The sequence below is a fragment of the Tachyglossus aculeatus genome, chromosome X4 (genome assembly GCF_015852505.1).
Source record: "Tachyglossus aculeatus isolate mTacAcu1 chromosome X4, mTacAcu1.pri, whole genome shotgun sequence".
Classification (NCBI taxonomy): domain Eukaryota; kingdom Metazoa; phylum Chordata; class Mammalia; order Monotremata; family Tachyglossidae; genus Tachyglossus; species Tachyglossus aculeatus.
The window spans coordinates 28,490,518-28,511,386 of NC_052098.1; the positions used below are offsets into that span (position 1 = coordinate 28,490,518).

The window sequence follows — 20,869 nt, forward strand, 5'->3', positions numbered from 1 at the left end:
TTCGCAAAACAGCCAGACCCCGACCCCAGAAACACAAACACCTGCATTGTAATTGATGGGAGATACCCCAGAGAATAGGTGGATTTAGAATGTTCAACATAGAGAAAGGGCACACCTTTGGAAAACAGTACTAACTGTGTACTACTTCACTGTTCCTCAAGTATATGGAAGAGAATAAGAAGCTTGGGCCTGGGAGTCAGAAGGACCTGGGTTCTAATACAGGCTCTACCATTTGTCTGTTGTGTGACCTTGGGCAAGTCACTTAACTTCTCTGTGCCTCAGTTACCGCATCAGTAAAATGGGAAGTAAGTCTGTGAGGCCCGTGTGGGATAGGGACTGTGTCCTATATGCTAATCAGGTGGTACTGATTAGCACATAGTACAGTGACTACAGTGCCTGGCACATAGCACTTAAGAAATACCATTTTAAAAAAAGAATAGGACCAGGGGGCCTTAGATTTTCTCTTATTTCTGAGCCATTCATTCTCTAACCATTATTTCATTTATTTAATTAAGCTGAACTGATTTGATTGAACTGAAAACTGAATTATCCTTCAGCATAGGTTTGTGGGTCTGACCCCCTCCAGCTCCCTGGCTGAAGGCAAAATAGACATTTTGCCACGGTGTTCTTGCTCTCTCTAGTGGCACTGTTTAGAAAAGGCAACTTCTTCCACCCTTGCACCTGTCCCATTTCTGAAATGTGTGCCAGATTACCCTCACTTTGCGTTCACCAGGCATTCCATTAGGGCAGATTTGTGAGAGTCACTGATGGGAGAGATTCAGGGAGTTCATATGGCCACACCTCAACTCATACATTCCTCCCCACCCCCCACCACCACCACCAATTTACTGAGAACAGCTGGTTTTGATTTAATTCTGATTAGTCTGACTAGAAAAAGAATTATTCTCCAGTCCAGGTGGTTGGAAAAGGGATTTCAGGGGCTTGCCAAACTCAGGGAGTAGCCAAAAGTATCTGTTCCTGGGTGTAAGTCACTGAAAGTTCCACATTCTGAATCAAGAGCAGCTGCCTGAAAACAGGTGAATCAACTCAGGGTACTCAGGCATCCTACCACATGTGGGCTCAAAAATAATGGGGCTGTGGGTGGTGTTTTGGGGGGTATATCTCACCATTCAGCAACCCCCAAAATGGGTGTTACCAAAGTAAGGGCTTGGGGATCTGTGAAAGGTCATGGTAAGGGTTGACGACTATTTCTTTTATTTAAGGTGAGGAGAAATGAAAGATACAGGCCGGCCTGAACTGCACAAGAAACAGAAGGCTTCTGTTTCTTGGGCACTAACAGGAGCAAGTGGGAAGTACTGAATTTATTATCAACTTGCTTATTTGTCCCAACCGAGCATTCTAGTCCTGCCCCAGGGAGAGTGAACAAAGTCAAGTCTCCAGGTTCCTTCAGTCTTCATGCATCCTACTGAGGCAACTGGCAAGCTTGCAGATTGGGGCCCACTACAGCAGAAGTTTCCACTAAATCTGACCTGAAAAGACTAGCTTCTTACCCCAAGTTTTGGTGTTCCCAAGATAGGCATATACTTCTGGTCTAACATACAAGAATGAGGTCAATTGTTGTCATGACCCAAGATCCTCCAAATCAGTAGCCATCTACTGGCAAGCTTTTGGTGTCCCACACAGCCAGAGTAACAGCGAACAAGGTATTCAACTTCAGGGGGTGGAGATCGGAGGATCAGCATCTAGTTTCGGGTTTTGCGGCTGATTTACTGGGCTCCTTACTCCCTAATGCTTTATCTTCTCCCTGGCAGTTTACTAGTTGCTTAGGGAGTCACAAACACCTTTTCAAGCCCCTGACAAGCCACTGAATGTGCCAATGCTACAGTGCACTCACTGAGGTTGAGCCGCAGCTTTCTTAGACTGCTTATACCTCTACAGTGGTCTGCAAGGTCCCCTGGTGGCCTAAAAGAGTGAAATGGATGCCTTAAGGCTTCAACTGGCTACCAAGAAGTGACATGATCGCGGGCGAGATGCTAGCTCACCATTCTCATTAACAAGAACCTATGAATAGACTCAGCCCGTTGTTGGGTAGGGACAGTCTCTATATGTTGCCAACTTGTATTTCCCAAGCGCTTAGTACAGTGCTCTGCACACAGTAAGCGTTTAATAAATACGAGTGAATTAATGAATGAATGAAGCATTCACAGTATTCTTAAGAGTCTGGATGGCTTTGGAAGGTTTTATTTGTGATTCTTCTGTAACAAGACATTAAATTGTTTTCCACAATTCTTTTGTTCTGTGACCTACTTCTCCTCTGAAATTCACTCCCCATCTAATGTTTTTATATTACTCAAACCTTTCCTCCCAGTGTCTAAAGTGGCTCCCTTTTTTTTCCTCCTCTGTCAGGATTAGAACCTTTTGTGTTGGCAGAATGTCAAAATATGTTTTTTATTTTAATGCTTGTGTTCTTAAAATGTGTTTCTCAACTAATTTTTCTCTCTTGAATTTTTTGCCTCTCTTTGAAGCTTTCTTAGTTTCTACCTCTTTCTACATTCCAATCTGTATCTTTCACTTTCCATGTGTTTCTTCTTTCCTGTTACTCTCCCTGTCTATGCTTATCTCTGCTTATTTCTCCCTCAGTCTCTCACTTCATGTATCTGTATCTGTGCCTGTTTTATTTTATTCCCTTTCCCTTCGTCTCTGTTGGTCTATCTTTCTAGTTTAGTCTCATATCTGTGATGGTCTTTCTGTTCTTTCTTTTTTCCTCTCAGGATGTGTCTCTAGGTGTGTATTGTGTTTTTCTCTGTATCCTCTAAATAGGTGTTGCTCTGCTTCTTTATTCAGTATTGCTAATGAGCAGGCCTAGATTATAGAGAGAGAGAGAGATACTGTTTTGATTTTTTTGTTAAGCGTTCACTGTATGCCAAGCACTGTACTAAGTGGTGGATTGATAATAATAATAATAATTGTGATATTTGTTAAGCACTTTCTATGTGCCAAGCACTGAGGTAGATACCAGATAATCAGATCCAACATGGGGCTCACAGTCTAAGTAAGGGAGAGAACAGGTATTGAATCCCCATTTTATAGCTGAGGGAACTGAGGCCCAGAGAAGTGAAGTGACTTGCCCAAGGTCACATAGCAGGCAAGTGGCACAGCTGGGATTAGAACCCAGGTCCTCCGACTCCCAGGCCCGTGCTGTTTTCACTAGACCATAGTGCTCCTCTGCAGCATTTATTTACATAGCCTAGCCACCCAAAGCATTCCCAGTGAACCATCTTGACACTTGGGAAAGTTACTTAATCCTCGGTCTCGGGTTTTCTCCTTCATAAAATTGGGTTAATTGTATTTACCCATTACCATCCTTACAAGTACCAGCCCTTGCAACAAAAATCAAAGTGTAGGAAAAAAAAGTGGGACATTCAAAGGACTTCCTCAAACTGGGACCAAGGGCTCCCAGTGACCCCGAGAAGGCAGTGGATAGCAGGGCAATAAGCTGAGCCACCTGTTTGGTTTGGGAAGTACAACTGCCTCCTTGTTTACCTGCTCTACAATTTAACACTCATATTTCCTTATTTCTTCTTTAAGGTGTTCCTGAAGCAGAAGTAACTTGGTTCAAGGATAAAAGCCAATCAATCTCCACATATCATTCGCATGATGGCTCCTTGCTGATTGCAAATGTCTCCTTTTTGGATGAGGGGCGGTACTCATGCAGGGCAACCAATCTGCATGGGGAAGTGACTGAGAGCACCTACCTATTGATTCTAGGTAAGTTGTTGATGTTCTCAGCTGCCTGTGACCAGGACTTTTGTTGAAGGGCTGCTGCCTAGGCAGTGCTGACAGCACAGTCTTACCTCCTCCTCAGCTCTCCTTTTTCTGGAATTAAAGAGCATGAGGAATGGAGCAGTAGAAATTGCTCAGGCCTCCAATCCCACGGAGAGGAGCCTCCTAGACCTCTCATGTAAGCTTCTTCACTATGAGCCTCTGATATGGCAGTGGTCATTCATGGAAAAGAGAGTCTGAGTGATGCTGCTGATTATTTATACTACTAGTAAAACCTATTTCTGTGGATCTGAGAGTCCTTTGGAAAAGCCAATTGTGAAAATATGGCTTTACTTTTTCCCTTTAACCCTGGACACCACTCATCTGAAAAGAACGAATTCTTTTAACCTCAGCCCCAGAAGCATAACATAGCCCACCAAGGGGCACTAACAACATTTCACCTTCCAGGGGATGCATAAACCTTGCACAGTCTCACAAAGCACTAAGTCAGTCTCAGCAAACTTTACTCTTGTGTTCAGTTTCATGATCGAGAACTGAGCTTCCAGCCAAAAGGTGGTGTCAAACCCAGGGTTTGAGTGGAGGTGCTAGCCTAAGCTAGATTTATGATATTTGTTCACTGATTTTTCCTCCCTAATTACACTTATTCTGCTTATTTCATTTCTACTGACTTGAAGAAGAAAGATTGAGAAACGGCATGTAGATGCTCCAGGGAAGAGTGTACGTTTTGTAAGCTCACACCTCTAACTCCACACAAAATAGGTAGTCTGTTTTCTCTTCTGGTTTCTTTTCCTTTTCCACTTGCTTAACCTATAAAAGGGTGCCTGGAGAGGCTTGAGGTCATCAAGTCCCTCATTCACCAGCTAATGAGGTAGAGTCCTGGAATTTCTGTGCACACATGAATGCCTGTGGACCCTTGGCTCTGAAACCATTACTGGGGCAATTCTGGCATGAACATTTAAAAGAAGCAGAAACTCATCTACTTTCACCCTCTATACTCCCAACTTGCTTGAAGCCAATAAGGAGCTGCCTCAGCACCATATGTAATCCAGACGAGTTGGGCTGGCCCACCAGGATTTTCCTTTTTTCCCCGGGCCCATTCCAGGCCTATTTGTAATTGTCCCTTTACAATTCCAACACCTACTGATGACCGGCACTATTGGGTGGTCAGTGGGGACCCCCAAATTTGTATGGTGAATGCTGTATGGTGGATGTGAAGACTTCACTCAAACATGGTGGACAGAGCATTTGAGAGCAGAACAGTTGTCTGCTGCTGAGGCGGGCACAGAGCCAGACCTCATTCCTAACCCAGCCAACTCACTCCCAGTGGGTGCTGAGACCCGGTGACACAATGTGCATGGTTAGACGCAACCCATCATCACTCCTATGAAAACCAAACCCGAGCGCATGTCCTCCTGACGGCGACGTCCCTTAGGACTGAAGCACTATTCATTCATTATTGCCCGCCAACATCTTCCTGGCTTGAAATAAAATCCCACTGTGAATGACTAAAGGTGACCTCAGAATGAGTGGGTCTTAGTTCACTCGGCCAAGCACTCTTTGAACGAGAGAACTGCTTTCATATGACCCTCATCTTTTTCTGGAGCTGCACCTGCAGGCCCTCAGACTCAGGCCTGCGTTTTTGCCCTTGGTCCCCTCCAGTGCTGCTACTGTCCACAGAAGCAGGGTCAGCCAGGGGAAGAGCAGCAGCGTCTGAGTAGACAGCACAAACCACAAGACCCTAAGCTGCAGACCCTAAACCTGCTAATGCCATCCCGCAAATGGATATTAGCACCTCCAGCCAGAATAGCTTGGCACGCACACTCTGGTGTGTGCACTGGAGGTTATGAACACCTGTTTTATTTGATTTAACATACATTTGAATGCGCTAAGGCATACGGCCAAAAACTCAGTCGACCTGCAATCTGAGACAGACAGAGCAACGTATAAAAGTCCTGGGAGGAGGTATGTGATTGATGTAGGAAAGGTCCTATCGCCATCGGATTCACAATTCAGTTAAGCACATCCAGCAATTAATATTTCTCTCTTTGTGGTGCTGCTGCACTGTTACTTACTGAATTACGTCAACCACTGTCAGCCCTGCAACTAACCCAAACAAGTACAAGTCAGCAAGCCAGATTCCCATCACCTACTGCACCTTGCATTCAGAATTCCATGTAGGGAAGAGGTAACACCTGGTTCAAGAAGGTAGGATAGGACCAGGGCCCCCAAGCAGCTAGAAAAAAATGCAAGAAAGTGCTTGTGTTGTTTAGGCTAGCCACCCCTGCAACCTATGCACTAGTGTGCTGCTCCCTGCTGGTTGGAGACCCTTCCCCTCGGCTAGTTCTGAAGTAAGAACACTGAGCCAGCTCTACTCTGATTCCCCTCCCTCCTCCCACCCAGATCTGGTTTTGCTGCAAGATGCCTCCTTCTATCAGTCAGTCAATCAGTCATATTTTATTTATTGATTGCTTACTGTATACAAGCACTGTACAAAGCGCTTGGGAGAGTACACTATAAGAGACACATTCCCTGTGTATTCTTTTCTTGTTTCATGGCTGCTCCATGGGCCAGGTCTGTCAAAGCACCCCTCTTATACATGGGCCAATATTTATATACCAAGTAAGAGAAGCCAGGTATGAGAACACCCGATTTTTCAATCCTCATCTGGAGTGGAGCTTTGCATTCCATCTTTCTCTGGTCCCTCATCTGTATTTCCCTGTCTCTTCCAAGATCCTCCCAGGACCTCTCTTCAGGCAGAAGACCTCAAGGCTGTGCTTTCAGCAACTGGGCCAAATGGTTCCTCCGTGATGGCATCTCCTTGGGGAACCCGACTGGTGCTGAATCCTGGGGATTCTGCTCACATTGGTGAGTTGATGTTTCTAAAGTACGAGGCAGCAGGCCCCAATGGGATTCTTGGATGGGAAGAATAGAGACCTGGGGCAGAAGGGAGGGAAACAGAAACAGCAGGATAAGCAGCCAGCTCCCCCTGGCCAGGAGAATTTGCTCAACGATTGGAAACTTTTGCCAATATTCCACATGAATTGGATGTGACTCTCCCTTGGCCTGAGCTCTAAACTGGGAGCCATTCAGCTGGGGCAGACGGCACCAACTTCACCTGGGCTGCAGCCCAAACAGCCACCCTAGCGTGAGCAGTCCCCAGACTGAACCACATCATGCTTTTAAAATACAAATAAACACATGGCCATCCTCTCTAGCCAGCTACCCACAATTCCTTGCCTCTGACAGCTTCTACTCCAGGAAAGAGAGGAAAGTAAGCATTGCTGAACAGCAATAAAAGAGGTATTGCTTATTCATTGTAGAAGCTTGCGATCCAAGTTTCCATAAAAATTCTAGAACATACTTGTTCAAGAAATCAGCAGACATCTGTCTGAGCTGGAAGAGGAACATGGATATTGACAATGTGTATAGTTAGGTATTTGTCATGAGATGTCTATTGGTTAGTCCTCGCTGATACTTAAGAAGGCTAAAGAAGGCTACACTAAAAATTTGGAAGCACACAGCCCGAGTTGGAAATGGTGCCTGTGTGAACAATGATCTTTAAGGGGACTGCAATAGCACTGGAGCAGGGGTGGGGACCAGGACCCCTCCCCGCCTCCACAAGAAGCATTTTAGTTTTGGGGGTTAGAATGGACTTCTTCACAATGTTGCACAGAATGTGGGGCTGGAAAACTTTGTCTCGCTGCAGAGCAGCCATTTGTGTAAAGCCAGCCCTATTAGGAGGAATCGTCAAACTGTTAGGGGGCAATGGGGAAGGGCACAAATGTTAAGATTAGTGTCATCCTTTTATCCCAAAACTAAATGAGAAACAGAGAAATTAACTGATTGGCTCAAGCCATAGCAGGACTAGGACTAGAGTTCAGATCTCCTAACACCCACACCTGTGGTCTTTCCACTAGGCCTTGCTGCCGCTAGAAGCATTTTTGTCTCTTCTCTGTTCTGCCTTGTTTTCAGTTGCTCAAATTCAGCTCACCAGAAAACAACGCTTTCAGTAGCCTGTTCTCATATATTCTTACATGTTTCACCCAGCAAAGATACACTGGGGTAAGTGTTGCTGAAAGGCCAAGAGACTGACTTCATGCCCTGACTTCGCTGTTTGTAATCCTGTCTTGCTACCTCATGTTGAAGACAGCCTGTAAGAGACACTGACAGAGTTATTCAAGGAACTGGATGGGGTGTCTGGAGGGAGTCCAGGCCTCACAGCCATTTAAAAGGTTCAGGGGCATTTTTGCTCTATAGGGCTTCAGTTGATCTGAAACTGAATGCCATGTTGTCGCCACACTGTTGAACAGGTTTTGGAAGGTTATTCTAGCTTTCTTGACTTGATTTTCTATTTCCTTGTCTGTAACCGTATCAGGAGCCTGTATGCTGCCTAGGTAATGGAATTCTGGATGGTGTTAAGCTCCGTGCTGCCAGAGAAAGTTTTTGATTGTGAGTAGGGTTTCCAGCCAGCTGATAAATTACTTAGACTTTCTTCAGATACATAGATATATTGTCAATCCATATTGCATAGTTGACTTGGCAAAGTGCTTAATAATTATTTTCATCTTCAAAAATCAGATTCTGGGATCATGTGACTAGAGGCCTCCTGACCAGTGAGTGATGGCTTGTCGAGAAGGCCAAGGGTCTGTGTCATAAGGTCTAATGCACACCACCAGAAAGAAATCATCTCACAGATTGAGAATATTTTCCCGTTTTCTACATTAGCTGAACTTGGCAATGAGGCATGAAGCTTTATATGCTTATGGAGAACTCTTGGGACTTATGCAAAACTATGTTTTGAATCTTGGAGAGATAGTCATATGTGGCCCCACTTTATTTTCCAGAATTGCTTCAAGGCTTATAAATTTGACATTGACTAGTGTCCTGATCACGGGGAAGATGGAACGGAAAAACCCAAATTGCAATTTAGCCTCAAAATAGTGAATCTGAAGAAATTCACTTTTAAAATAATGTTATTGCAAAGAAAAGGGGCTGTACACCCTAAAGAATACTTTGGTTTTGATCCAGCATTTCTAAGAAATATTACTGCTGTTAATAACAGACTGATTCTATCAGTCAGAAGAATAAGGCTGTTCACTTTTTGGAGGTGCAATAACTGTCTCAGACCACTGTGGTACCATTTGAGTGTGCACTGGAAAAGTTATTGTGTATGCACTGTCCCATGATAACTTTCCTTTCCTCCATATTCTGGAATAATTTGTTTTCTGTTAGCCATGGCCAATAAGTGTTTGTATTTTAAACTGCTGCATTCCACTTCTGTTTTATTGTTTAAATTTAAGAGTGGAGACATCACCATGCCCTAGTCTATATTCACACTGCTTTGTTGAAATGAGGCAGTAAATCAATCTCCATAAAAGCCCTGCATTTAAGGATGGGGGACAGTGGAATCCAACATTTGTGGTCACCCTGGCTTCATTACTTCAGAGTCACAAGCGGAATTATAGGCTACAATCAAGCTGTTCTGCAGCATAACCTAATGGAAAGGGCATGGGCCTGGGAGTAAGAGGACCTGGGTTCTAATCCCAGCTCTACCACTTAGCTCCTCTGTGACCTTTGGCAAGTCACTTCACTTCTCTGGGCCTCAGGTTCCTTATTTGCAAAATGGGGATTCAATACCGTTCTGAGCTCCACGTGGGACAGGAACTGGGTCTGATCCGATTATCTTGTGCCTACCCCAGCGCTTAGTAGAGTACTTGGAACAGAGTAAACACTTAACAAATATCACAATGATTAATATTATTATTATTATCCCCATGGCTGGATCCATAGAACTATGCAGTTCCTTGTTCACAGGAACACCTTGAGGTATTCCCTGACCGATCATAGCCTGAAGAGCAACAATTGGCACCCAGCTGTCCCTGAGCAATGGTGAACATATGTTTTCTGAGCTGGGAACATTGGGACATTTTTCAGTTTTTGATTAAAATTCAAGTTCTTCTAGGGGATTTTTCCTGTGGAACTGCTCTGAGTTTGTCACTGCCCTGGGATATTGCAATGCAAGTCATCTCTCCCTGGGGGTGGAAATGTTGAAGCCTCAATCAAAATTGGCTACTTAGAGTCATACGTGGAGCCTCTGAAGGGGAGGGGAAGGTTCAACTGGTGGGGTTTGGGGGCCAGACATTCAAAGAGCTAATTCTTTGATCCTGTCAAGTGTGAGAGCTGGTCAGGCGGGAGTTTAGTCTGGGCGTGCTTGCCCCTGAAATTCCTGTTCCTGTGATTTCAGTCTATTGCCATAAACGTGTGACACTGTAATCAGAAATAGACGGAGCGAGAGGGCGAGGACCACCCCAGGATTGTGGCTGGGTGTGACCCTGTATTTGGAGACAGCAAACCCCCAGGGACCAGGTAGTAGTAGTAAGAGTGTTTATGAAACCCTTACTGTGAGCAGAGCACTGTATGAATGAGGGCTGGGGGTAATATACATAAAGAAATGAGATGTGGTCCCTGTCCCTTGAGGGGATGGCCTCAGACGAGATGAGAACATTCCAATGTAAGCCCCAGTTTGGCTAAAATTTGGAAGTGATAAGTAGAGGGCTATGCAATTCTCAAATGAAACCAGTCTGTCTTTCTAAAAAAGCATTGAGAGTTAAGCCGGCAAAAGCAGACTGTGTTTTTTTTGGATAGCTGTGGGCCAGGAGAGCGCACCATAGGGGCTTCATTTTCCCCATGACCTCCGTCCAGTATTGTTCGATCTGCTCCTTTATCAAACCAAGGCAGACTGTCAACCCCCTGTTTCTAGATGGGGAATCATACCACCACCACCACCAAACTAGAAGTGCTCAACATTGCCAGACCAGATTTGGTTGGAAACTTGTTTCCAGTCCCTTTCAGCTTGGCACTAAAGCATTGGGTCAGGTCAGGCAGGAACTAGCAAGGGTCAGTTCCAGGCCTGAGCAGACAAAAAAAAGAAAAGTAAAGGTCGACGGAGGTCTGACTGGGCCAGAGCCTCCATTTCCTGACTGTGCTAGACTCCAGCCCTTGCAGCCTTTGGGTAGATGATTTGGTTGATCCGAAATACCAAGTCAAACTTTTTCACTGTAAGAGAATAGTGGCAAAACAGGTTTAAGACTCAGATGACACACTAGGAATTGATCTATTCATCTTGGGTGTGAACCCTTCTGAAATCATCATCATCATCAATAGTATTCATTACTGTGTGCAGAGCACTGTACTAAACGCTTGGGAGAGTACAATACAACAGAGTTGGTAGACACAGCCCCAGCCCTCAAGGAATTTACATTCTAGAGGGGGAGACAGACATGAATATAAATGAATAATTGATAATATATAATTTATAGATATGTACATAAGTGAGAAGCAGTGTTGCCTAGTGGATAGAGCATAGGCCTGGGAGTCAGAAGGACCTGGGTTCTAATCCTGGCTCTGTCACTTATCTGCTTTGTTAACTTGGGCAAATCACTTCACTTCACTGTGCCTTAGTTACCACATCTGTAAAATGGGGATTAAGACTGTGAGCCTAATGTGGGACATGGACTGTGACCAACTTGATTAGCTTGTATCAACACCAGTGCATAGTACAGTGCCTGGCACATAGCACTTAACAGATACCTTAAAAAAGTGCTCTGGGCTCAAGGGAGGGTTGAATATTAAATGCCAAAGTTCACAGATCGAAGTGCAAAAACAATGCAGAAGGGAGAGGGAGCTGGGGAAAAGAAGCCTTCTCTAATTAACCTCTGACCTCCCCACCTTATGCACTTCTACATGACCTAAGCACTTGGGACCTCATTCACCCCTCCACCCTACTAGCATTTAGGTACATATCTTTAAACTCTGTTACTTCCCCATAGTTGTAATTCATTTTAGTGTTTGTCTCCCCATCTATGTTTTAAGGCCCTTTGGGGTAGAATTCGTGTAGACCCTTTTGGGGTAGAACTTCTTAGGTCACATTCAGGTATAAAAACTGAATGAATATCTTTAAGATCTTATGCTGGACTTCAGCCAAAATATGGATCCAACAATACTGTACTTTGTAGAGGAGCAATCCATGCCTCTCCTATCTATGGTTGTTATCTGCTTTTTCAAGCAAACCCATTAGCAGCTGCCTCAAGGAACAATTGCTGAATACACATCATGCTTAGCAACATAGAACCAAAAGGCTACAAGCTTTTATCATACCATATATCTTACAGGAAGGGGAGAAAAATCATGCATTCATTCAACACTGGGTTTGCTAAGTAAATCCTTTCAGTGAAAGAAGCTTATTGTGACTGAACTTTCTTCCCTGTTGGGGGTGTGAGGAGATGGGGCCAAAACCTACAACAGCCTTGCTAAGCAGTATCAACACACTCCCCTGAGCAATGGGTCCAATCATATGCAAGGCATTTGATGTAAAACAACACAACTTTTAACAGTAAGCAAGGTATGCTGAACCCAAACCCCATACCATTTTTGTTTTGTTGGCTCTCGATAAGACATCTGGATCATTTCCTTCTCCGCTCCTTTGAAGAAATGCTCTGACAGCACAGCCGTGAGATTCATTCCTCAAAGCAACCTCTAAGTTGAGCATCCAGCAGCGCAGGTGCTTCGAGGTCCTCAGCCTAAAAGCAGCTCCTTGACAGGAGATCTTTGTTCACCTGAGGTTAGAAAACTGGCTAATTTAATTTTTTTTTCTCGGCTAAATTTTGCTGTCAACACAATGCAAAAATCTCACAACAACAAATAGCAAGGATAAATCTTACCAGAGGAAAAAATCAAAATTAGCCAGGTGTAAAATAAGACTCAGGGTTTGGAATCAATGAACACAGAGGATTTTGAAATGAAAACTATGGCAGATAAGGTGATTTTATTTAATTTTATTGAAAAATCATTATGAAGTTGAAGCCGCATAAAGGAGGCGGAAGTAGAAGGATTGTATAGCAGGCAATTGCGTAAGTCATTATTCTTGACAACCTGAAGGGTGCTAAGGGTAAAATGCAGAACACTGAGCCAATTTAATCAGTTGAACAGATTTTGCTGCATCTTGGGAAATGGTCCAAGTCCAGCAGTTTTGGTGAAAACTCCGTATCACGTGGTACACCCTCAGGGTCATCTCCTGACATCAGGACATTATTGTAGGATCAAGTTTCCTCCCCAGTATTCCCAGTAACAGCACTGCAAATGCCACTGACCATCTAGGGGAAAAGTCATGAGCTCCTGTATCTCACGTATTAACCCATTATTAATGAATTTATTTTCTTTTAATTGAATGCATCTCCTTGTTGTCTGAGAAGGAACAACAGGGAGGCTGTTTGCAAAAAGTCAAAACATTAACCCTAGTCATGTATAATGTGGTATAGACATAAGCAGAAGCATTCCAGGTCTTTATAAAGGGGTATTAAGGCTATCGCCATGCTCTTCAACTATTTCTCTCATTGAATCTACACATCCACATGGTTTTGTATCGGGAACTGCCTCCTCCAACTGCCTCCTCCTTAGTTTCATGGCCAGCACGTCCCTAGCAGTGTCAGATGCAACTATCAATTTGGCTGTTGCTTCCAGAAGCAAGTTCCTAGCTGTTATAAATGCTTAGTTTTATGGGGGCTTTATTTTTGAAAGGGACAAAAGGAGTAGTTGCATGCTATTTTTGCAAGCATTTGTCAGGCCAGCCTTTAATAAGGCAAGTTCTGCTAATAATAATAATTGTGGCATTTGTTATGTACTTATAATGGGCCAAGCACTGTACTCATTTTTACGTACTCATTTTTACTGGAGTAGATACAAGATAATCGGGTCTTATGTGGAGCTCGCAGTCTAACTAGAAGGGAGAACAGGTATTGATTGAATCCCCATTTTGCAGATGAGGGAACTGAGGCTCAGAGAAGTTGTGACTTGCTTAAAGTCACACAGCAGGTAAGCGGTGAAGCCAGGATTAGAACCCAGGCCCTCTCACTTCCAGGCCCATCCTCTTTTTCCCTAGGCCACCCTGCCTCCCTGTTTTGTTTTGTTTTTTATAGTAGTTAAGCACTTACTATGCGCCAGGCACTGCATTAAGTGCTGTACTTTGTCCCCATTTTACAGATGAAGTAACTGAAGCACGGAAAAATTAAGTGACTTACCCAAAGTCACACAGCAGACGGGTGGTGGAACCCATGTCTTCTGACACCTAGGCCCATGCTCTATCCATTAGGCTACGCTGAAAACTTTAAAATTGCAGCAGGAAGGACTTTGGTTCGCTTTGAAGGCTTATCAGAGAAAGCTTAGTATGGTCCTACCTTGGGGTACTTCTGGGATAAAACTGAGACCACCTACAAGGCCAGAACAAGAGTACTGCCTGTGAGGTTTATGCTGTAGGGAAGACAGTTCTAAGTCATCATCTACCCATGCTGGCTAAATGCTGCTTCCTGGAAAGGTTTCTCCAGAGGTTGGGAGTAGGACAACAGACCACTAGCTTACCATAAGTATGAAGATAAGGATCAGAATTGTTCTCAGTAGGCTTTTTTGAGCACCTTCTGTGTGCTGTCCCCTCCCCAACCATAAATCACTGCTGGAGCCGCTTTGGAGAAGGGAAGAAGTTTATCACAGGAGCTAGGGGTGGGGCGGGGTTAAAAGAAGGGCGTATATCACCAAACCTGTGCAGGACTAAGCACTTGAAAAGCAAGAAAAGGAGTAAAAGTCATGATGCAGGCTCTGACCATCTGAATTTGTCTAGCGCTTTTTATTTTTCAATGTATTTTCAATTTACCTCGTGCTGTCCTTATAACATCCTTGGGAGGTATTATCATCTTTATTTTCAGGAAGGAAAACTGAGATACAGAGATGTTAAGTGACTTGCCAGAAGTCACACAGTAGGCTTGTGACAGAGCTGGGATTAGAATTCAAGACATCTGTGCCCAAAGCTGAATGGGAACCCCAGATTAGTCCAAGAGGAGACAGGGCATGTCCTAATTTCCTCATGCCCCAGCATTTTCCAGTGTCAGTCCCAGCCTCAGCAGCTCAGTAGGGGTACTTGGGGTATGGGGAGACACTGCTTTAAATGACAGAGTGCTTTCATATTTCTGAAGACAACCCAAGGATGATTCCCTGCCTCTGCCTAAGAACTGGGTCATAATGTGGGAGTTCTCGATTTTTCCCTGTGACCGTGAAAGCACACTGAACGTGCACACTGAAAAGCTCTTCTCTGCAGCAGCACCTTAGCAACTACAGCTGGATGTATGTCAGAGAACTGTCAGGCAGCCTCTCTAGTGATGCAGGATTTCTGACCTCCTCTCCATAGGACGTCTGTTTATGGGTCCTTGACAAACCACACTCTCCAGTGTTGGTTGCCAAAGCCGGATGTTGGCTGCCAGAACACCTCATTGAGCCAGCTAGAAGTTAGATTGCAGAATCTTTACGAATGGTCTCCCTAGACTTTCCCGCTCTTCCACCCCCATCGCCACCCCTTCACCTCTCCCAGATGCCCCACTGGACCCCCTTCTCTTCTCCCCTTTCCCCCACCCCCTTCCCTTCATTGTTTATTGTTTTCTTTCCTTCTTGGGAAGTTGTTAGGGCACTGAAGTCTAGGCCCCTGGAGACTTATATTGGCTTAATAAATACAGGAAAGGTCTGCATGCTTCCACGGCAGCCCTGACCTTTGCAGCTCGCTCTGGTATTCATCTGCGGCAGTCGCTCCTTCCTGTGACTTGTTGCTGAACTCTGTACTCCGCAGTGCTGCCTCTCAGGATACCTGCTATGAATATTAGCCATTCTTCATCCCGTTTGCTGGAACTGCTGCTGTGGTTGAGTGAAGGAGAACTGAAACGTGGTGTGTGTCAAGGTTGGGGTTGGCTTTTTTCCTTTCACTCTCACCCACTAATCGGAGCCAAACCCAGGCTGAGTTCACAAGGCCATGTCAGCTCTTCCCTTGCTGCCTTCAGCATAAATTGAACATTTTCTGGATTGTCTTGTATTTTATGGTTGTCTGGCATTGAGCGTGGACTGCTATCCCCAGGGAAGAGGATTTATGAAGCATGCAGTCCTCACCCCACAAACTGTTTAGTAACATGAAGGCATCCCTCTTCACTATTTAGTATGAAATCGTGTCCAGTGTTTTGCTGTGGAAAAAAAGCAAAAAACAATCCATTTTTGCCCTTACGGGATTTATAATCCAAGTATAGCCTATAAATACATATACAGATGGGGGAAGAAAATCCCAAATGCCTACTTGGGACTGTCCAAGCTTGTCTGATGTTGTTTAAAACAGGATCTATATTCTAAACCTCATTAAAAGTCCATTGAATCACTAGATTGTAACTCCTCCTTTGGAGCCATAAAGGCTACAGCCAACTTTTTCTCCGGAGTTGCCTATTGGCAATTCCTCAGGCAGTCAGTTGGAGCCACCTGCATGCTACTAAGGGCAAAACTAGCCCAGGGCTTGTAAAAAGAAACATGAGACATTTTCAATAGCTTATGTTTGAAAGTTCTATTTTTTTCCAAACACCTACTGGCTAAAGATGGGTAACAGTAAAAGAAAGGTGGATGGAGAGAACTGCTCCATATAACCTCTCTGCTTTGGGTGCGTGCAATTCTGGCCAGCCTGCTCCTCAACACCTGAAAACAGCATTTGGGCAAATCAATTTCAGTGTCATTTTAAGAGAAACAATCACCTCAGGCAGAATGTCAGAATTTAGGTCCTGCTTAACACAGAGATTGGAATAATGCACTTGCAAATCAGAAACTGGAGTAGGGGCAACTTGGCAGCTATTTAAATAAATTTTGCCCTGGAGTTACTGGGTAAAAAAGGACATGCAGATTGTTTTAAAAGCTCAGTTTTGTGCCCTAATGAATAAAGCATGGGCCTGGGAGTTAGAAGGACCTGGGTTCGAATCCCATCTCCACCATATGTCTGCTGCGGGACCTTGTGCTAATCACTTAACTTCTCTGTGCCTCAGTTACCTCATTTGTAAAATGGGGATTAAGACTGTGAGCCCCATGTGGGACATGGACTGGGTCCAACCTGCTTCATTTGTACCCACCCCAGAAATTAGTACAGTGACTGGCACATAGTGCTTGACAAATACCATGCACATTTAAAAAAAAAATGCTTAACAGAGCTTTCCTTCAATACAGGGAGGCATACTGAGTTCTTCAGCAGAATACTTCAGAACCTTGAAGCTTGTGCTTCCCCAATCCCATCTCCCTCCTCCTCCCACCACCCACCCCTTCTACTAGTGGAAATGAAAAGCTATGGGGTAAAACAGCAGAGAATTAAAGGGATGGAAAATGGGCTTCTATATGCTCCTCTATCCAAGAATATTTTAACATTTTCTTGAGGTTCGGCCACTTGTCGCTGTGTGAACTGGGGCAGGTTGCCTAACTTCTCTGTATCTGTTTCCTCATCTGTAAAAAAATGGGAATGAAATACTGGTTTTCCCTCCCCCTTTAGACTGTGAGCCCCATGAGAAACAATGACTGTGTCTGAGGCCAACCTGATTATCTTGAATCTACCTCAGCACTTGGCGCCTAATAGACACCTAACAGATACCAGAATTATTATTATGTCGGGGTGTGGACAGACACACGAGCACACACACATCCACACACATGTAGGGATCTGGCCTATCTTTTCCAACCAGCTTGTTGGAAGGTCCAGGAGATCTGACTGAAAGTTCAGGATGCTTGTCTTCTCTCAGAAATTTCTTTGGCCTGCAAGGGAACTTACTAGTTTCATTATTAGCCAATCGTGTTTTCCAGAAATCCCCATTCCTTGCCTGTTCCCGTCCTTTCTGGTGTCATATCACCTACAGGAGCCCCCATTGCACTCCTGAATCTGAAGAGGTTTTGCACAGTGGACAGGACTAATTTCACATGGATTTCTTGCTTTCAGTTGCTGTAGCCTCATATGCAACACTCTGTACTCCCAGGAGCAGAATATAGATTCCTATATTCATTTTAAATGCCTGAATGGATGTTGTCCAGTTTTTTTTAATTAAATTAAGGAAAGGATTCTTAAATTGAGACCTTATAGTGCCAAGTTCTAGCCAAGAACACATCTTTTTTATGGTCTTAACTCCATGCAAATAAAGAATGGAAAGGCTAACAGGTCCGGGGCCAGCTCATGGAGTATTGACTCCCTGTCCTTAATACTGTTATAGAGCCTCTCCTAATCTGTCACACATTTTCCTGGGAAAATATGGAAAGATGTGTGTAAATGCAATTTCCTCCTTTTTTTAATTTCAGTTCCAAAGCCGTGCTTCTCCTTCCCTCCCCCTCCCATTTTAATTTAATACATGTTGGAATTGTTTAGCACTTGCAGTTATCCTCTTGGGTTTGTTTCATTTGGAGCTGAGGAGGAGAGAAAGAAAAGTTTGTATGTTGCAAGCCCCAATACCGTCTGATCATGGAGGCTGACTAAAAACTAAAAGTTCACTTTGGATGGACTGCATTAAAACGCTACTAGGTGCCATGGGCCGCTAAAGTGCCAGCTAGGAGGCTAATGACTGCAATCACCCTCTGATACCCTACCCTGCTTAATAGGAACCAAATCTAGTAAAACAGTCACTTTTCTTTTAGCTAAGAAGGTATCCTGTGGTGCATTGACTGACTCACCATGAGGCCCCCTTCCAGAGGTACTCACTTGCAAACTCACACCTTTCAAGAAACTGAGGACCCTTGGCAGGCAATGTACCCTCTCCTCTCAGACACATAGAGTGAGGCTTCTATCACTGCTATGGACATTTGTCTCTCTTGTCACATGTGAAGTGATGATACAAATTTACAGTTCTTTTGAGAGCCATATTAGCATTAAAGCCTTTTTTTCCCTTTTACACACTGCTACTGTATTGGAAAGCTGGCTTCTTGCTTTTTGGAGATGAATAATCAACTTAGCATTTGATTAGTTTTTAAGTCCAACTTTATTATAATTGTTTTTTTTAATGCATCGTCTTTAACTCCTCTCATCCCTCCCCACTGCCCCCCCCCCCCATACAAACAAACACTCCCCACTCCCTCTCCCTTGAAAAGAGAGAGAACAAGAATACAGGGAGGAAACCACACATCTGTGAATTCACAGACTGGCTTTGACTCAATTTAGAACCACAGTGGACCAAGGAATAGAGGCCTAAAGGCAATATTTTCTTTTTCTGGTTAGGAAGGGTTGATAGAGAGAGGCTTTTGGCTGCCAGAACCCACATTGGTCAGGCAGCCTTTCCAGGCACTGTTTCCTCTTCAACAGCCCTAATGTAAGAAAGACCCTTTAATACCTGGCGTCTAGAGGCAGAGCCCATTCTGTCATTCCTTGCTGATTGCCCTTTTCCTGGGGCAATCAATCAATCAATCAATCGTATTGAGCACTTACTGTGTGCAGAGCACTGTACTAAGTGCTTGGGAAGTACAAGTTGGCAACATATAGAGACAGTCCCTACCCAACAGTGGGCTCACAGTCTAGAAGGGGGAGACAGAGAACAGAACAAAACATATTAACAAAATAAAATAAATAGAATAGATATGTACAAGTAAAATAAATAAATGAATAAATAGAGTAATAAATATGTACAAACATATACATATATACAGGTGCTGTGGGGAAGGGAAGGAGGTAAGATGGGGGAATGGAGAGGGGGACGAGGGGGAGAGGAAGGAGGGGGCTCAGTCTGGGAAGGCCTCCTGGAGGAGGTGAGCTCTCAGTAGGGCCTTGAAGGGAGGAAGAGAGCTAGCTTGGCAGATGTTGGGAGGGAGGACATTCCAGGCCAGGGGGATGACGTGGGCTGCAGGTTGACGGCGGGACAGGCGAGAACGAGGCACGGTGAGGAGATTAGCGGCAGAGGAGCGGAGGGTGCAGGCTGGGCTGTAGAAGGAGAGAAGGGAGGTGAGGTAGGAGGGGGCGAGGTGCTGGAGAGCCTTGAAGCCGAGGGTGAGGAGTTTCTGCATGATGCGCAGATTGATTGGTAGCCACTGGAGATTTTTGAGGAGGGGAGTAACATGCCCAGAGCGTTTCTGGACAAAGACAATCCGGGCAGCGGCGTGAAGTATGGATTGAAGTGGGGAGAGACATGAGGATGGGAGATCAGAGAGGAGGCTGATGCAGTAGTCCAGACGGGATAGGATGAGAGCTTGAACGAGCAGGGTAGTGGTTTGAATGGAGAGGAAAGGGCGGATCTTGGCAATGTTGCAGAGCTGAGACCGGCAGATTTTGGTGATGGGTTGGATGTGAGGGGTGAATGAGAGAGCGGAGTCGAGAATGACACCAAGGTTGTGGGCTTGTGAGACGGGAAGGATGGTAGTGCCATCCACAGTGATGGAAAGTCAGGGAGAGGGCAGGGTTTGGGAGTGAAGACAAGGAGCAAGACAAGGGGCAAGTGTTGATGAGTTGAAGGATTATAATGGCCAATGTTCATGTGGCTGAGAGGGAAACAAAAGAGGGGCCCTAAGTTTCTACATGAAAGGCTATTCATATCCCCAATGAGAAAAGGGGGTAGAGAGGAGGTTGTCTTCTTATTTGGTCTTTCCTAAGGTGGAGACTACATTACCACATAGTTCTGAGATCTATATAAATGGGATATGTGTTGAGAGTTCACGTGTGAAGGATGACTGATGCTTTTGATTTTCATAAATGAAAATGCCCATGAGACAGAGGCCCCACAGTTCAAAGGGAGTTTCCTCAATAGCAGTAAAAATGTAATAATTAGTCATTGGTAGCAAATATGGTGGGAATTGGCTTTTGATGCCGTCTCCCAACTATTGGCTATTTGCAATTCTCAGAGGCCAGAGAGGCTAGACATGTTTATAAATATGTTTATTTGCGCATATGGGATACCATTAAATTATTGAAGATTTTTAAGTAATCTGAAAATAAAATGCATCTAGAGGAGGTGAACCATAACATATTTACTCGGCAGTATAAAGTCCCAAAGAAATTGAATGCGTAGAATAGGTAAAGTTAGGAATTTTTTATATTTTTTTAATGATGCTTAAGCTCTTACTGTGTGCCGGGTACTGCTAAGCAGTGGAATAGATACAAGATAATCAGGGTGAACACAGACCCTGTCCCACAAGGGGCTTACAGTCTACATCAGAGGGAGAATTTCACCTTTACTTTCTTCTGCAAGGAATGAAAATCCATTTTCTTAAGAAACTCTTGTCCTAGGAAGAACAATTAGATTCATTGCATCTGCATTTTAATAGTTTATAA

General features: G+C 44.3%; 1 protein-coding gene across 1 annotated transcript in view; it reads left to right on the plus strand.

Moving 5' to 3' along the window:
* The window catches only part of ADAMTSL1 (ADAMTS like 1), a 714,148-nt gene that overhangs the window by 673,906 nt on the left and 19,373 nt on the right, over positions 1-20,869 (plus strand). Inside the window, exons 23-24 of the mRNA XM_038769612.1 lie at positions 3,550-3,729; positions 6,475-6,609. Coding sequence (XP_038625540.1) covers positions 3,550-3,729; positions 6,475-6,609 — 315 coding nt within the window. The remainder of the gene's footprint in view (positions 1-3,549; positions 3,730-6,474; positions 6,610-20,869) is intronic.